General features: G+C 33.6%; 2 protein-coding genes across 6 annotated transcripts; one reads left to right on the forward strand and one right to left on the reverse strand.

Annotated features, from left to right (window-relative positions):
• The first annotated feature begins 124 nt into the window (after positions 1–124).
• On the forward strand, positions 125–13,348 carry LOC129786686 (uridine phosphorylase 1). Of its 2 annotated transcripts, none has more exons than XM_055821860.1 (6): positions 125–574; positions 1,309–1,484; positions 7,304–7,427; positions 9,704–10,051; positions 10,109–10,441; positions 10,519–13,348. In XM_055821860.1, exons 2-6 carry the CDS (start codon positions 1,438–1,440, stop codon positions 10,699–10,701), a joined length of 1,035 nt encoding a protein of 344 aa, XP_055677835.1. In that variant the 5' UTR covers positions 125–574; positions 1,309–1,437; the 3' UTR covers positions 10,702–13,348. The 2 variants fall into 2 exon arrangements, with proteins under 2 accessions (XP_055677835.1, XP_055677834.1); XM_055821859.1 differs by lacking the exons at positions 125–574; positions 1,309–1,484 and adding exons at positions 3,675–3,763; positions 6,552–7,101.
• Positions 13,184–18,599, reverse strand: LOC129786660 (alkaline phosphatase 4). Of its 4 annotated transcripts, none has more exons than XM_055821818.1 (5): positions 18,340–18,599; positions 17,532–17,897; positions 16,874–17,106; positions 14,729–15,598; positions 13,184–13,886 (listed from the first exon to the last, which is right to left on the reverse strand). In XM_055821818.1, the coding sequence occupies exons 2-5, from the start codon at positions 17,638–17,640 to the stop codon at positions 13,386–13,388; spliced, it is 1,713 nt and encodes a 570-aa protein (XP_055677793.1). In that variant the 5' UTR covers positions 17,641–17,897; positions 18,340–18,599; the 3' UTR covers positions 13,184–13,385. The 4 variants fall into 4 exon arrangements, with proteins under 4 accessions (XP_055677793.1, XP_055677792.1, XP_055677791.1 ...); XM_055821817.1 differs by having other exon boundaries at positions 18,024–18,599; XM_055821816.1 differs by having other exon boundaries at positions 18,389–18,598.
• Positions 18,600–18,992: the final 393 nt, after the last annotated feature.

The following is an 18,992-nucleotide window of genomic DNA, read 5'->3' on the forward strand; positions in this document are numbered from 1 at the left end:
TGAATGTCACACAGTGTGGAATCTCTGACCACCATCGTCTCTGAAACAGTCCATGTTTCCGCGTACATGAATTTTGAGGGTTTTGCGCAGAGGGAGAAAGCAAAAGAATTCTTCAAGCCATGGTAAGGCAGCTGCTATGGTGTGGATGATACTGACAAATACAACAAATATCTCTTATGTCTTTCAACCCCCGTTTTTTTTTGTGGAAATAATGTGAAGTGATTGCCGAAGAAATTGGCAAAATGGGAATTTTTTTTGGGGTGGTAAATGGGCAATTTTTGTGAATTGAAATGTGTGCGAGAAAATGTCTCGATTGGCTCATCTATGGCACTTCCAAAATATCCAGCTGGTATGTGGCACGCATGGCATTTGAGTTGCAAAAGGGTGTGTTTCCACATCGTCAGTCGGTCGGAAGGACTCTTCAGTCTCTTGTGTACTGTGAGAATGGTGAGAATTATATAAGTTCTTTGTTGGTGATTTTTTCTTATCAATGCAGATCATTTAGTGAAATCAACATAAAAACAATTTTTGGATCCTTCACAACATCCTTGAGAGAGATATTCTTTTTCTTGTGGTAAGAATTAACTTCTAAAGAAAAGGAATTTACCTTTATTTTTAGCAAAGAACAAGCTAAACTCATATAAAGACAGAGAAAGAAATTCAATAAGGAGATTTTATGGATTTTTGAAAGGTCATTCTCAAATGTATTTTGTGATTTATTGATGTGGGATTTTGTTAGGCTCTCCATGTATTGGCAAAAGGGATTTTTTTTGGCAAAAATTTATATACTCCCTGAGCCATTATTTTTATGCTACATACAAACAAACCCACCCAGGATTTGGGGTGGATGTCTTTCTGCCTTTTAAATAAGCAACAAGACGTCAGACGGATCAATAAAATACTTCTAATGGGAGTTTTATTGCAAAGAAATTAATATATACGGAGTTAATTGGAATCAATTTGATGTATGTGCTGTGTCCTTCCATAAGGATTCATTTCCCGAAAGAACTTTTCTCGCAATTTTCTCCCATAAAGACACACACGCAAAGTTTCCTTCCCCCTAAAGAAGATATCTCAATTTCTTCTTTCGCCCTCACCAAAAAAAAAAATTGCCCAAGGGTCAAATTTCCTATACTTAGCCAAAAGAGGAGGGAAAAATAATTTACAAGCAAAAATTCCTTTGACCTTGTGTCATTGCACATCAAATTAAACATTCGTGTGAATAATAAATGAAATGAGAAGTCTTTCTGCTCTCTCTCTCGGGGGAGTTCTTCTTTTCCATTAACTGTGAGATTTTTCGCCTTTCAGGGTGACATCCTGCGAAAGCCATAGAATTGCGGAAAAGAGGATAATTCATTTTTCTTGATCATCCCTCAACCACGAGACAGGCTGGCTGAATTTGTGTTTGGAAGTGACGCGGGATTGTATTCATTGGGAATGGCAGGCGTGCAAAGTCCTTCGTTATCAGACGAGGAGAGAGATGAGTAAGTGAAATTACATTCTTTTACTTTTCTTTTCCTTTCTGTGTGTAAATGGCTGCTAAATCCAGAAGTGTTTTATACAGTACATGGTCATTTATATCAGTAAAGCTTGGGAAGCTTTAAAAGTTGGAAAGTTTTCTTGATTTTCCCGCGGGTGGGAGGAGATTGGAAAAGTTTATGAATTTTAGCAAAATTTGATTTTTCCTGAAATCTTTTCCAATTTCCTGTATCTAATGGCTTTATCACACTACAGCTTAAAGTTATTAAAACTTTCTAACTGCAAATTTAGAATTTGGCAATTTTTCCATTAACTCTTGAATGGTTTGTCAACCCTTCTTAATATAAAATATAAAATTTTTAAGCTTTCTAATAAAGCTTTATAAAACTTTCCTACTTCACTGACCATGCTCTGTCCATGAACGACTGAAAACATTTTACGTAACACTTGTTATCCTTTGGGGGGTTTTCAGCAGCTTTTACGGGTGCTATGTGCTATATATTTTTAATTTAGTACACACAAAAAAGGCGGAAAGAACAATAGAGATTTAACCGGGAGATAAGAATAATGTTGAAAGCTCTCTCAACCAGCAAAATAAAAAAAAGCTTTTCAAAATTTAAAAAAAAATCAATTATGCTGGCAAAAAGCTTTTGGTTCTTCTATTCTTCTCACGAATGAAGGTTAAACAGGAACATTTCTCGCTTTAGAGCTCTACAAGATTTAATTAAATCCCTCTAAAAGAAAAAAAAAGCTTTTTCAAGGTTTTTGAACAAGGTGTTAACTTTAATCCTGAATTCAAATATTTTCTTCTCAAAACGGGAGCTTATTTTTGCATGTTGCCCCTTTCAGCATTTTGATCCTATTCACCTCATTCAATAGTAATTAAATTTCGTTTCAATTTTATCGAAATACGGATGATAAAATTAATAATTTATTGCATTATCCGGCCTATGAAAATGGAGGATTTTACGCGGAAATTTCAAATAGACCCATCAAGCTTTTAACGTTGGAAAAGCTGGAAATAGACAAAGTGAATTAAACTCTTTCCAATCTCGATAATTTAATGTAATTTTTTGAGATATTCTAAATTAAGAACATGAGTTGGAGAAAATAAATTAATTGCAGCAAGAAAATCTTAATTTAATCATTTATAAAAAGAATATTTTGTTCTTTATTTCTTATGCAAGTTTAATGAATTATAAAACATCTTACTTCATTGAAAAATAAAGTCACTTGAAGGTCAATAATTAAATTTTCTCTAGGTATTTTGTTTTTCTTAAAGTTTATTCTATTGATTCTATTGAGTTTTTTTTATTAAAATTGCATATTATTTTTTTGAGTTTAAATTGTATTAAAAGGACATTATGCACGATACGTAAAACAAGTTGAGTCCTAATTAAATTAAAAATAAAAAGGATACCTAATAAAGTTTTCACTGCACTGACTGAGTTTACGGCAATTCTACCGGAACAATTTTTGAAAGTGAAAGTTTAATTAATAATTTGAAGAATTTTAATCAATATTTGACCATTTAAAGGAAAATTATTCATAAAAATCCTCAAGTTTCATAGTTTTAAATTTTATAAATCTTTTAAGCAATTTGAAGATAAATTTTATTAAAAATTTAGAATTTTTGCTTTAAAAACAACGGATGATTTATTCCTCTAGAATTTCCAATTATTCCTTATTATTTCAATCCATTCTTTTTATTCTAAAAATTCTTGTAAATATTTCCTCCGAAATTGCAATTATAAATTATCTCACGATTCCTTAGAATTCATTAAGAGCCTTCTCAATTGGATTTCATATTCCAAACAAACCCTAAAATAAACAATATATTAAATCAATCAATAAACTCAATAACAAAATGCGTTAATTGATTAAAATAATTTCTAGTAAAATAACTACTTCTTGCCTCTTATCGTCCTTTTTTTGTCGCTATCGCAAGAACACTTTATTACGTTTTTTTTTCTTCCTTTTTTTTCATTGTTAAGTATTCTCAGAATTTTCCAAGTTTCCACACTCCAATTAATTCCAATTTATATTTTCTATATGTGGGATTGAACTTATCTCTATTTTAAATCACACAAAACACATATTAACATTGAAAGTAATTATCATGTGACGCGCACGATTTAATGCACAAAGGAGTGGAATGCGATTATGAGGGATTCAAATGCTCTCTCAGTCAGTCAGTAGTTGAAGAAAAAGTGATTGAGTTATGTGGTGTGATTAACAAGAAATGAATAATATTAATCTGTGTTTATCAACAACAAAAAAAATAGTTGGTTTACATGATGTCAAATGGCGCAGGAAAGAGTGAATGTCTGCGTGGAAAATTCAATGGAAATCTTAAGCATAAATAAATAAATATGGGGAACTGGAGAAGCCTTATCGACGGCGAAAATATATACACACCACCAGGGGCGTCGGAACGTTTTCGAACTTGGGGGGGACAAACATTTTGGCGCCCCCTTTCCCTTTTTTGGCGCCCTCCTTCCCTTTTTTTTGCGCCCCCCCCCCTAGTTTGGCGCCCCCCTATATTGGCGCCCCCCCCCCTATTTTTTTAGGGTCTTTTTTTATATATATAAGTGCGAAACGAGAACCCTCTAATTTTTTTTCATGGACAGTTGCATGATGAACAAATTTTTTTTAAAGGTTTTCAAAAAAAAACTTTTCTCGAAGGAAATTACCTTTTTAAAGACCTCTTAAGGTCGTTCCACATTATTTCCTTTCTTCCACACGACGATCTTATAAAAAACGAGAGGAAAAACATAGATTTAAAAAAATGTACGCTTTCCAACAAACACAACTTTCTTTAATATGTATATAGATTTTCCGAGCTACAACTTTGTGTCAGACAATTTGTTTCTATTTTAACGTGAAAATGCATTTTCAGTCCATTTTCCACTTTCCAAATTATAAATAATAAATGGTCAAAAATATCAATTCTATAACATTATTTTAACTCAACACTATCAAAGCTATTGAGATTGAAAGATTTGCGTAAAAATTAGATTTTTTAATAAAAAATAAATGAACAATAAATATTTACAAAACTGCACATTTATTTTTTCCCACCCCACCCTAAGGTCTTTGAATTATTTTTTATAGCAAAGTTATTTTTTTATGTTATAAAATATTGAAAATAGCGGGTAACCAATAATCCTAAATTATAAGTAGTAGTTATGCCGATTAGGGAAAAATATTTTTCAAAAAATTTACAATTTTGTCTTAAAAAGTTATTTTTAAAAAATATATAGGTAAAGAAGTCTTTCCTTACAATTTGCCCATTTCTTATTTTCAGCCAGTTTCACATTTACTGAGAAAGAAAGAATCATAGTCCGTAAATTCGTTAATTCGATCTTTCGCTTTATACTTTATCATCCATTCTATATTTAAATTTGCAATTATATATTTAATTTATGTTGTATATTTATCTTTGCATTTTTTATGCATATAAACAGTAAACTCAGAAAGTTTCCGAACAAAAAAAATTTTGAGGAGTTTCCTAAAAAGAGTAAAAAGAACCAACGAGTTAACAGTAAAAGAATCTTTGGCTTAGAGATTAGCGCGTAGTACTCTTATTGTTAACATCCATAGTTCAAATCTCACCGTGAACATTTTTTTCTTTTTGTTTTTCTATTATTTTTCATTAGATACCTTAATAATCAAAAAGAAGGATCTGTTTGTTGGAAATCGTCATTCCTATACGACTATACACATCTACACCGTTTGTCCGATCGCGATGAATGACTCTTATGCACCATACACTGAGTAAATCTTTAGAATTGAATCACAATTAGTTTTAAAAGTATGGGATCGTCTAAGATTCAAAATAAGAGTGAACATTTCCCGGGAAAGCGCTGGGAAACATGCAGATTTTCCCAAATAAAGTAAAGGTGTATCATCTACTATCTTGATTAATTTCTGAGTTTATAGGAATTGTAGAATATCGTAAAAGGTCTCAGGTAAGCTATAAAAATGTGTAATATTATGAATTTAAATAATTTTCAAAAACCCATAGAAGGTGGAAAAAATAAAGTCCATTGCAATATTTTGGAAATTAGAGACTAAAAACAAAAAAAATACGTGTTAGGGAAAACTTTTTTATTTTTTTACCTTCTAATGGGTTTTGGAAAATTATATTTTTTACGAAAAAATAAGCATTTATATAGCTTTCATCTGAGACTTTTTACGATATTCTACAATTCCTATAAACTAAGAAACTAATCAACTAAATATATGATAAACCTTTACATTCTTTGGGGAAATTTCAGGAGGTTGAGGGCGCCCCATGAAACCTTCTTATTTATTTTTGGGAATTTTCAGGATCATTTCGGCGCCCTCTGATACAGCGAGGGCGCCTTTAGAACGTTCAAAAAATTTTAGGAGGCTGAGGGCGCCCCTTGAAACGTTACAATTTTTTTCTTAAATAATTTTCAGGTCCTTTTCGGCGCCCTCTGATACAGCGAGGGCGCGTTTAGAAAGTTCAAATAATTTCAGGAGGCTGAGGGCGCCCCTTGAAACCTTCTTATTTATTTTTGGGAATTTTCAGGATCATTTCGGCGCCCTCTGATACAGCGAGGGCGCCTTTAGAACGTTCAAAAAATTTTAGGAGGCTGAGGGCGCCCCTTGAAACGTTACAATTTTTTTCTTAAATAATTTTCAGGTCCTTTTCGGCGCCCTCTGATACAGCGAGGGCGCCTTTAGAACGTTTAAAAAATTTTAGGAGGCTGAGGGCGCCCCTTGAAACGTTATAATTTATTTTTAACAATTTTCAATTTTTAGTCTTTAAGCTCTTTTTGCGCCTTTGTTTAAAATTTTATTCCTTAATTTTTTTGTCTCCTTTTTTATTATGGACTTATTATGAAAAAAAAATTGAAAGGGCGCCTGCGGCGCTCCTTTGTGGTGATTTTGGTGCCCCTGTGTGGCGCCTTCGGCGCCCTTTTGTGGTGATTTTGGCGCCCCTTTGAGGCGCCTTCGGCGCCCCTTAAATTTTTTGGGGGGTACAAAAGACCCCCTGTACCCCCCAGTTCCGACGCCCCTGCACACCACGGAAATCTATCCAGTCTATATAGCGAGAGAAGGCATATAATACATAATATAGGAGAGAGAGAATGTAGTGCTATACCAATCGCCCAAATATAAAACTCTCCAACTCTGTGGTGATTATTTTAGTCTTCCGTCGAATGTCGCTGAATTAAGTTTGTTTTACTTTGTGTACGCGGCGCAATTTCAACGTGGTGCCTTTTTTTTTAAATTGATTAGCACTTTGATTGATCACATTGAGCCTAGTGGTGTTGCATTTTCGCAAGCGCGAGGTGTGATTAAACTTTGAACATCGGTGGTGGTACAAACGTCCGGCGTGGAAAACTTTTTGGGTGCGAGAAAAGCTTTTTCGGGGGGAATTTAAGTGTGTTGTGTGGGCCACAATCGATCGATATTTTGTCGTTTCATTTGGAAGTTTCAAGGAGAAAATTAATCAATTGGAAGAATGGAACGAAGGGACGACGATAGGAATTTGGACGAATACAAAAATGGGAATAATTGCAAGAATGGCACAGACAGGGTGGTGGATGATGGGGACAATGAGGAGACAAATGGAGAAAGCATATATAGGTAAAATGCAAAGAAAGAGAATAATAAATTAATTGAACCTCGTGCCACTCCTTTTGCGCGTCTTTTTTTGCGAATTTTCCAACCCTCTCAATTTTTTTGGTGAAAATGAAAGATGGAAAATAGAATGTCTCCTTGTTGTGGGGAATTTTTGATATGAATAATAATGTGAATTCTCCAAATTCCCTCTGCTCTACCCACACAGATACTCCGATGGGTCTGTTCGCCTAAGGAATCCCAATATTGAGTTGATGGACCAGGACATTCTCTATCATTTGGCACTCGGAAGTGGTAGTCATGACCTTCAGGAAATGTTTGGTGATGTCAAGGTTAGTGCTTAAAGATAAAACAAAATTTCCATGTGCCAATCGAATTTCCATAAATTGGTGCGACTTTTCGAGCTATTTAGGCTACTTAATAACATAAATTGTGATCATTTACATAACTTTTCAATGTTTTAAGTCAATCGTTTGTGCGATTTATTTAACAACTTTTTCCCACATTGAAAATTCTCCAATATCCCAAGTCTAGACTTTGCTTGTTCTAGTTCCGCCTCATTTGAAAATTAATTAGTTCTCTACTATGAAAAAAAAAACGCGGTAAAAGAGGAACAAGAAAGAAGCAAAAAAAAAATAAGGTGCTGATTGGGTGCTTTTATCGGAATATTTGCCAATTTTACAAATTTGAACTACATTTTCTATTTATTTGTGGCGCGCGCAAAGTGAGCGAAAAAAAGGCCGTTTGCAGCGTAATTAAATCATCACCTAATTAGTGCCTCTCAAAACAGCCATTATTATTTAAATAATCTCGCTCATCTCATAATTTTATAATGCTATACGATGGAGTAATTAAATATATAAACACACTGACTGATTACTGAAAAAAAGAGTGATAAAGATGTATTTAAAAGAAAAATTTTAAGAAAAAGGCCTTGCTGTGACTTTGCGGACTTTGCTGGATTTTTTTTTCTTCAAAGAGAATTCTCACTGTGATGACGTTCTTTAATCTGTTGATTTATTCCCATTACTTCCATGAATTGTATGCGATATATGTTTTGGTGGCAAAAAAATGTTGAATGAAAATTCATAATAGTGTGTGATTAGGTTGATAACGATTCTTTTATCAACACAACTTACACTAAATACATAGCAAAGAACAATGTTTAAGTACATTCACAAAAAGCTTTTATTGAAATACAAATAGTAATATTCAATTCTGGCTCTTTCGCATTGCATTAAAATGTAGCCATAATGTATCCAAATGAATTTTTTAGAGGATTAAATTTCATAGAGGTTTGTTTTTAGTATACTCCGATAAGAGGAGTTTGTATTGGACAAAACTCCAAAATGTTTATTAATGTTCAACGTGAAACATATTGTGATTATTATTTGTAGTATGGTTGCATCCAGTTGCACAATGCTACTCAATACAGGAATATAGCTATATGTACCTATAGTTCTATATAAATATTACAAAGCACAGTGTTTGCAATTTGCATACATATTTCTCTCCTTCCTCCCATGGGATGTTCAAATCAAATAACATACGAGAAAAGCATAATAAAAGGCAATATTCAATCCAACAATATTGATTTTTCAACAGGGTATGACCCGTCGAGGGATTTTTATCCAAATAAGGGTAGACTCATAACTTTTAGCTCTCATACTTTTACTGAACTTTTATCGAAAAGGAAGGAAGTACATTGGAGTTTTTTCTTCCGGAAATTGCGAATCTTTTTTTTTTTTTACAACTGTTTGTTAAAAGTTTGAATGGTTTAATTCTGGAAAAATCTTTCTTTGCTTTTTATGATGAAATTTTAGGTAAACTTTTTGAACTTATTAAATCGTTATTCATTCGTATTTATTGAAAGATAAAATTTTGTAGAAAAACAAGAATTAATTGAGCTTCTTCTCAAATCTTTCTTTGACTTTTTTAGCCAAATCTCTCCTCAATACTTTTTGAATGGATTATATTCCTTTTGTTAATTAAAAATCAAAGAAAATATAAACAGGATAAAATAATTTAAATTATAATTTTAAAAAGAGAAGAAAGAACATAAAAATATTTTAAAAATTTATTTTTAAGTTTGAATATCATAAAATTACTATTTACATAATTAAGGCAGAAATAAGACAATTTATAATACTTTAGGAAGTTTAGAAATCTTAAGAAGTTCTGACAAAGCTTTGAAAATATTCTTTTGAAAAATAAATAATTCAAAACATAAAGAAGCTTAATATTCTCAATGGAAAGTTTGAGTTTTCAAGATAAATCTCTCGGCATGACCTCCTTTAAAAAAGAAACTCAACGCATCAATGTCGTAAACTTTGTAGAATTGAAAGAATCAAGGAAAGAACTTTCAAGAACTAATAAGAGAATTAATCACTTTAGAATTTATTCTGAAGGTATTCAACAAAAATGCCCAACTCCTCAAAAAAAAAAAAACATTTCTATGCTCGTTATATTTATATTTTTTATTCAAATAAAATATAAATCAGCAATTTAAATACATATTATAATGATTTTCCGCAACGCACAGAGATAACCCGAATAAAGTAAATTTGCAATGTTGCATGAATTAATTAAATTCTCCTCAACTTTGCAGTTTGTTTGCATGGGTGGCACACCGAAGCGCATGGAGAATTTTGCCCACTTCATAATGAGTGAGATTGGCTATAAATTGCCCCCGGGGACCCAATTGCAGGACATCAGTGCATTCTCCTATCGGTATTCAATGTACAAAGTTGGTCCTGTACTGTCCGTGAGTCACGGCATGGGCGTCCCGTCGATTGGAATCCTCCTCCATGAGATTATCAAGCTCATGTATCATGCCAAGTGCAAGGATCCCATCTTTATACGTATTGGAACATGTGGGGGGATTGGTGTTGAAGGGGGAACTGTTATTATCACTGATGATGCTGTCGATGGGCTATTACGGAGTACATATGAGATGGTGAGTTATTCTAAAATGAATTTCTTCTTCCTCACATAAAATTGTTAATTTTTGTAGACAATTCTGGGGAAGATTGTTCAGCGTCCGGCAAAGTTGGATGCAAAACTTGTGCGGGATCTCAAGTCCCTTCATGACCTCGAGGATCCCTATGAGACAGTTGTGGGCAAGACAATGTGCACGTATGATTTCTACGAGGGTCAAGGGCGCCTCGATGGTGCATTCTGTGATTTTACCGAAAACGAAAAGATGGAGTATTTGGAGAAATTGCGTGACTTTGGTGTCGTAAATATAGAAATGGAGTGCACAACATTTGCAGCTCTGACTCATCATGCTGGTATCCGGGCGGCAATTGTCTGTGTTGCACTCTTGGATCGACTTAAGGGAGATCAAGTGAGTAACTTGGCTGCCTTTGTGTGCAAAATAGGGGAGCTTTTAACCCGATTTCTGCTACATCTATTTCCATACAGGTAAACACACCAAAGGAAGTGATGAATGAATGGCAGATTAGACCGCAAATTCTCGTTTCGCGTTTCATTCGGAAACATCTGGCACAGCAGGGAAAATTGAAGTCCCTCATGCAGCAACACGGTTCAATACGATCCCCAAGGCGCTTTAAGCTTGTCCAGCAGGAATCTGAGGCACATGAGTAAGCTTACCACCACTATTTATGTATGTTACCACACAGGGTGAAGACAGAACGTGTGTTTGCGTGGGAGTAATGAGTGGTAAGAAGAGAAAATTGGAGCACGGCTTTTATTGATTTTCTTTCCCTCAAAAGGAAGGAATAAAAATGTTTCGGGGAGTTTGGAAAAGGAATTTTTGAATTTCATTCCACTCCTTTGTTTCCCCCCCAAAAAAAAGACGCATCATTCCAAAAGAAAATTTTTGCTGTATGTATACCTTTTTGCCGAAGAAAACCCTCTAAAGCATTATTGGGTTGTTTGCTAAACTGCCTATATTAAAAAAAAAAAAGAAATGTTATATTAAAAAATTCTGAATTTGCAAAAGAGGCGTAATGACAGGAAGATATATAAAAACAGATTTAATTTAACTATATATAGTGAATATATAATACGAAACTATCGTCGGCCATTAAATGCAGACAATATCTTTACGCAAACTTCGAGTGAAATATGATGGGAAGGAAGGAAGGATTACGAAGGAAAAATAAATGGCTCTAAAAGCATAATGAAGAGATTTATTTTCATCTCTCTCTCTCTGCTGAACTTTATAAGATAAATTGGCACACAGTTAAAAACGGTTAAACCACCATAACAAACAACGATAGAAGATGCTTTTACCTTTAAATGAAACATTAAAAAAAAGAAGAGAATAAACTGATAATTCGTGAGATTTTTAACAAACAAAAAATACTGTTTTAAATGTTGTTTGTTGTTGTCGTTATTAACTCAGAAAAATGAGATTAAAAGAAAAACATATTGATTATTATGATCCACTCATGTTGCATGTAAATGGCAAAATATTCCTGTTGCAATGACTAAAAGGACATGACACAGAGCCGTGGTGAACAAATTAAAAAAAAAAATATTGAATGATGTTAATGTTTGCAGAAAGAAAAATCAATTAGTTAGAGAGAATTATTGATTATATTGTTGGTATAAAATATTAATGATAAAAAAGGAAAGATTTTGCATGCGAATTGTGTGCAAATTTTTTAGCCATAAAAAGAGTTTTATATTTTTCTTTTTTGATTTTTTTTACACACACTCAGGACTCATTTCTATCAATTAAATTGAGTTTTATGGAAGAATATAATAATCATTTTCGTGTACATATCAAAAAATTGACTTTGTATTCTTAAAAGAAAATTTGGAAAAAAAATATTTCTAATGTATTAAATGAGTTTTTTTTAAAAAGGTTTTATCTTTCAAGTAGAAAAAGAATTTGAATAGATTTCCAATTCTTGAGATATTTAAATAAATTATATACCTGTAGTAATTTACAAAACTTTTTAATTGCTTTAAGCTTGTATGCGGTGATATCAATTTGATTAGAGGGAAATTATTTGTATTGTTTGTGGAAAACTTTGAGCTTTTGACAAGCTTTCCATTTGACCTCAACCTAATTATCTTGCTGATTTATTGCACCGCCCGTGTGTATTTGATGAATAAATTCGGTCAGAAACTCGAGACAGATAACAAAATTATATCTCTGTGAAAATAGGATATTTAACATACGATCTGACGTTTATGCGTTGTAATTTGATTTTTTTAGGATATTTAACAATGAATTGGTTTGTTTGGAACGTTAAGAACAATTTGAGTGAATAAAATTAAAATTTCAAAGCACTGCCCTATGAAAATCCAAGAAAATTTACACTTGAGACGTTATTTTAACGTTGAACAGCTTTTAACGTTGAATCATTTGTAAAATCTCAGAGAAAAACTTAAAAGCTCTTGAAGAAAGCCTCTTTCTGTAAAAAGAAATCAAGAATAGTTAATTTTCTGAGTGTTTTATGAGGTTGTTTTTGACTATACGAGATGGGGCTGTATTCTGCGAGTTCTTACTGTAAAAATTAAACTCTTTTATAGAGAAAATTTAATTTTTTTAAATTATTTTTTGTTCTAAATTACTTTTTAAAAAAAATATATCTATGTCTTATAATCAATTCTGTAATCAATCAAAGCTTATCAAATTGATATAATCAATACAAGCTAATAAAAAAACAATTCTAAATATTTTTTTATCTATCAAATTGAGATTTATTAATTTCTAAAAATAGATTTAATGTTTTTTTTCACATTGTTAAATACTTGATAGTGAATTTCTCTGAAATTTATGGGATTTAGCGTATTTGGGATATGATCAACATTTTACCAAATTGATAAAATTGTAGATAAATTAAATTAAATTGCTGGAAGGCGCCCTCGAAAGTACATTGATAGGGGCATAAATTGAATTATATAAAATTATAAATTATTTGTTATTTGTAAAGGCTTATTATAATAAATTTTTCCCTTAAATTCTCGTATCAATATGTTTAAAAAGAAAAAAAGAAGAACGGAAATATATTTAAGGAATGTTTCAATACATATTAGTTGAATATATAGATAAAACACACACACTCACAAATAAGGAACATTTCGTGGTTGATTAATATACAATTACATATAATATAGGAATGGTTGATTTTATTGTTGGTAAAACTTCTTATTACATAAATACCCATATAAATTATATACATATATATTCTGTGTAAAAGACATTATGTATAAACATTTTGTTTTTCATAAAAAGAACAAGGATAGTTATGGATTACAAAGCTGGAAAACCACATCATCCGTCTTTCCTCTAAACTTCGTTGTTCTTATACTTAATACCGTGAGTTGAGTACTGCAGCTAGGACTAGGACAAGACTTAAACTTAATACTGTTGATGCTGGGATGAGATTGGGGGCAGAGCCACGTTGGAAGAAGTATTTGTACTTGTGACAATCCTCATTGAGGTGTTTTGTGGGTCCCATGCAGGTGGCAAAACCAACCACGTGGGCAATGTAGTTTTGCTCAAATACCCCGTAAATGAGGTCACTCCCGGGACCCGTAGCGTAGACGGGAACATCCTCTCCGGCGTGTGTTGCATCCCCCAGGGGGAAGGTGGAGAGATGCCTGTAGAAAGGATCCTCACGCTCTGTACTTGAGATTGTCTCTACGTGCTTCCATGTTTGGGACATCCCATGATCCTCTTGGGATTTATTGAGGCGATGGTAGAGGAACCCGGGGCCATTGGCATACGTCAGAGTCTCATACGGCTCCACTTGGGCTTTGTTCCCAAACTCCAGAATATCATTGCCTCGTGTTGCATACCCATTGAAAACCTGTAGAAGAATTTTTTCTTGTGAATTTTAAGCATAAATATTCTCCAAATTAATCTTTAATTAAAATCAAGCAGAGATTCGGCGTAAATTCCTAATTGCGGTTGCTATTAAATTGCAAACTTGGCGGAGGATTTAATGTTTCAGTATTACTGAGAGATACGAACAGACATTAAATTTGATACAATTAAATTAAATTCACGAAGGATTGTGAAGTGTTCATCAGAAATAAATTATCTCTGCCCACTAAATGTCTTCAGTTCTCATCAAAAATACATAAAGCATTTAGAGGTAAAATGTGTGAGAAAATTGATTTAATAAAATTCAAAAATTAAAATCACATTAAAGGAAAATTTCTTTATGCTCTTAAAATCCTATTAGAAGCATATCTGGGAGATAGAGCATAAAAATTGTGATGATTAAATTTTATTTGCTACATAAACATCATGATGATTTTGCTTATCTTTTAGCTTCTTTATATAAATTCTAACAGAGATAGAGGGAGGGAAAGAGAATGCATTCCACGCAATTATGCTGAAAGCGAAAATTGTTAGAATTAATGAAAGACAAGAATATTTCTGACGAGTAATTGCATTTAATTGCGAAAAAGAAGAGATGCATGCTGGAAATTATGTACATACATATATGCAGCGGGCATGTTAAACGTGATTAGTTTGTTTTCTAAATTACATATCTCCCTCTCTTCTGCTTCTAATCTATTATTAAATTTCATGAATTGAATTCAAATAATTTAATTTATTTTGGTAAGAATGAAGAGAACAGAATAATTCTTCATGAAGCAAAAGAAATATTTTTCAATGATTAGTTAGAATAAATTTTCTTACCATTGCGTGGGAGTGATCAGCTGTAACGATGATTAGAGTTTCTTTGGGATTTGTGAGATTCAGGGCTGTTTCAATGGCTGCATCGAGCTCCACAAACTCCTCAAGAGCAATGTGGGCATAATTCTGATGATGCCCATGATCAATGCGTCCCCCTTCAACCATAAGCACGAATCCTTTTGAGTATTTCCTCTGGAGAATCTTGATAGCCTGGGAGGTCATTTGAGCGAGCGATGGGGCCCCCGAAGCACCCTTTTCACGCACCAAATTGTACGGAATGTGATTCTGAGCAAAGAGCCCCAGAAGGTAGTCCACATTCTCCGTATCCACGGCAAGCAATTGCCCTGTATTCTTGACGAATGTTCTTGTGGAATTCACAAGATTATCCTCGAGCCATTCTTCAGCGAGATTCCGTCCATCTGTTCGCGGACAGAGTTGCTCAAAGCTTCCATTCATCTTAATCTGCGAAATGTCGTACAACTTCTCCTTGACCCCCATCATCTCGCGCCCACCGCCCATAATGACATTCATCCTTCTCCCAGGAGCTTCCTCAACAAGCTGCCGTGCAATATCCTTAAAAGCTGTACTCGGTACCACATCGGGAACAGCTGAATCACATTCCCAATCCCTATTCGGGGAGTGAGCATACAAAGCTGCCGGTGTAGCGTGCGTGACCCGTGTTGTTGTCACGAAGCCCGTTCTCTTGCCATTCGCCTGCGCCCAATCCATGATGGAAGTCAACTTCCCTGCATTGGGATTCGCATAGCTGGACGTACTGTCCACACCAATGTACCCGTAGCGGGTTTTACTGCCCGTGAAGAGACTTGTGGCTGTTCCTGCGGAATCTGGGACCTGCTTATCCGTGTTGTAAGTCTAGAAAAACAATTGAATTTTATTAGAGATTTTTTAGACGCTTTTTTATTTTTTTTTTTTTGATATTTTATATTTGATTTTATAAAATTTCATATAAAATTTAAAAAAAAAAAGTCTTTTCTGATTGATTTCCCTGGAAGGAAATTTTCTGTCTTACTTAAGCTCCAAGTGCTTGAGCATCATAACCTCTATGTGAGTATGAAAGAGAAAACAACGGTATTTTTTCTCGTTTTTCCACATGTAAAATCTTAAGCATCAAGCGCTTAGAGCTCAAGTGTGATAACTCCCTTACATCGAAAGATTTTATTCTATACCTCATTGAAATTGAAAAATTACGTTTTATGAGCCTTATAGGATTTTTTTATCCCCTTTCTATTTTTTCTAAAAATTGTCCAATATTTCGATCGGAAAATTATTTTTTTAGTGTGGAAAAATCTTCCATTTTTAATCAAAAGAATTTCATTGCGAACAGGAGAATTTTCCATTTAAAATAAAACATTTTCCTGGTCAAAATGCAATATTCTCCTGATAAAATGGAACACTTTTTTTTCCTTCTAAAAAAACATTTTTTTCTATTATTCCACTTTTTACATAACATCCAATTAAACTATTCTTTGAAGTCATGTAGAAAAATTCTGTTATGGAATTAATTAGAGCTTTATGAAACCTCTTCAATCAAAACTAAAGCTCATTAATTTAAATTAAATGCAAAAAAAACTTTCCTGACAGTTTTGTGAAAAATCCATCTCTAAATTGCTCTCAACTCCTCTTCACGTGTTTTTTAGCCAGACAATGCTTAATATTCCATTTTATTAGCATCAAAAGTATTGGTGTTGGTCACGTTTTTCCATTAATTTTAGAATTTGCATTTCAAAGAAGTCAATAAAAGCATTTTCATGGTTTAAAAATTAACGAGATTTTTATTTGGACATAATTTCAATATTAATTAGAAATACGAGAAGATAGATTTAAGTGAGATAATTAAATTTTTTTAGTATCTTTTATTCTCTTAAAATTTTAAGAAGAAATAAGGAGTATCCTCTTGATAAAATTAAAGAAAATTCTACAGTTCTTTTTCATTTGAAAGAAATCCTGATTTAAAGCGTTTAAGATTTTAGAACTTTATCAAAAAAATTTTAAGTAATTTGGTTGAGAATTATTTACTTTAGAAAATTTTGAATTTTCCTAATTTGAATAATAATTTTCTTATCAAAAGTTCTTTCCTCAAAATGCGTTTCAGGCTTAAAATTAAAAATTATTTTTTAACGAACCCACCTTTGCCAGCCCAATATTTGGGAAGACATCAAAGGATAGCTGAGTCTCCTCTCCCGAATACTGTGACTTCTTCTGCCCCTTGTAGATCCGCCCAGCTGTAATTGTTGGCATCCCCATGCCGTCTCCCACGAAAATTATCACATTTTTCGCCAACGTGTGCTCCCCTCGATGTCCATTTGCCGCCAATTTGCGACGCAGATGAGCCTCGGACAGCCTGAGCCAGTGATCCGTATCTGCAGTGACAGAGAAATTCATGCTAATTGCCTACAATGCGCACTTTGTATATCACGGAAAAGAGTGGGAAATTGCGATAATTGAACATGCAATTTTCCAAACACTGATTCTGCACAACCGCACTAATACGTGCGTTGTGAGAATATGTAGAATATTTTGCAAAAATTATACATTTCTGTTGCCACAATTTAGCGACAATTTATGTACATTACAAATATGAAGATTTAAACTATTTTTTTGAGATTAAAAAAAATCTTTCTGGGTTAACAACTGCTCTTATCAGTCACAGAATGAGAGACAGAGAAAGTTCTTTAGCATTCGTGGGATTATTTTCATTTTGAGATTATCTTATCATTCAATAAAAATATTTATGTTGCAGGTGATTGTAGCATGAAAGAGCTTGCAAGCAGCAGTGTATAGTTACCTTCTGTTATGTCTGGTGGTGTTGGGAAAACTCTCGCATGAATTGTCGTGAAAAGCACGATGAATAATAAATTAAGAGCAACACTACAATTTAACATTTGGGCAAACATTTTTTTTCTTTCTTTATTTTTCGTCGCCTTTAAGGAGATGTGTGTATCGAAATCCAAAGAACAAACACGTGTTTTTTTGGGTGGATTATTTACAGACACGATAGAATTATATCACTTTACTAGATCACACTGATGCAAATAGAATTTATTCTTTTTTTTGTTAGAGTTTATCATGACGCAATTGCACGCCCCGCACGCATTTTTTTTTCATCCAAGATCCACAAGAAAAGCTTCTCCAGACTTTATAGGCTTCAAAGCTATAGATAGATCCAATCACTCTCACGGTTCAGCGATGAATGAGAAAAAAGTATTTGAACAGTTTGAAATAATTGAGCACAGCGCGTCTTTTGAAGAAAATTTCCCGACTCTGATAGTAAATTCACCTGGACTGATGTGCTTGTCTTTAAGTGCACGACTATCTCCACCTACATATACCCCACACAAATAGTTATTATGGAAATTTTTTCCACCGTAAGCACTATTTTTCACACGAAATGAGAGCCTCGCTTTAGCTATTTTGACGGTCAAAATTTTATCACTAAAGCAATAGTGTTCCAGTTGTGATAAGAAATAAATTGCGATATTGCCAGTGGAAAAAAAAATAAAGAATCCGATAAGGGGGGTATTAAGCACGATCAGGTGGAATGAAAATGCTTTCCTTCAAACTGATCAAATAAAGATTTCCAGAGGAATTTTCACATTAAATTCTCAACACTTGAAACACTTTCTGTTTTAAATATTCTTTTACAATTTATTCAATAAATTGCCTCACGTGTCGCGGCGTATCAGAGAATTAATTCGTATCTCGTTTGAATAAATTCCCGAAAAAATTAACTGTGTGCCCACAACGGTGCCCCACACACAGCCAGAGAAAATTAGAATGGCCCCTTCTGGGGAGCAAAAAAAAAAGTCAATCAGAAGCGAACACCTCGCAGTGCACTGCTGAACTGTCCTACCGGAGAATGGAAGTGGTTGTCTCTATTTAAAGGAGAAAAATTGCCGCTCATCTGCCTATATCGTCGGTAGTCATTTCATATTTCTTAATTTAGCACTTCCAAGTCACGCATACGACGCTATATGGCCTTTTTATGAGTTGACAAAAGAGCGGGAAATTTATTCCGAGGAGAGGATTTAAATGATTTGGTTTGCAATTTATATATTGTTGTGGGTACATCATCATCCACCATCCAGACGAAATTCCGCGTGCTCGCGATCAGATTCTTTAGCCGTGATTTTTTCTCAAACACAGCTTGAGCAGTCAGGTGTGGGTGGTGTGAGATTATTTCCTGATAATGGGGATATTTTACAGCACTGCAAAGGGTGTATGAGTACCAAAATACAATGTATTTAAT

This window comes from Lutzomyia longipalpis, chromosome 1 (assembly GCF_024334085.1).
Source record: "Lutzomyia longipalpis isolate SR_M1_2022 chromosome 1, ASM2433408v1".
In the NCBI taxonomy this organism is placed as follows: domain Eukaryota; kingdom Metazoa; phylum Arthropoda; class Insecta; order Diptera; family Psychodidae; genus Lutzomyia; species Lutzomyia longipalpis.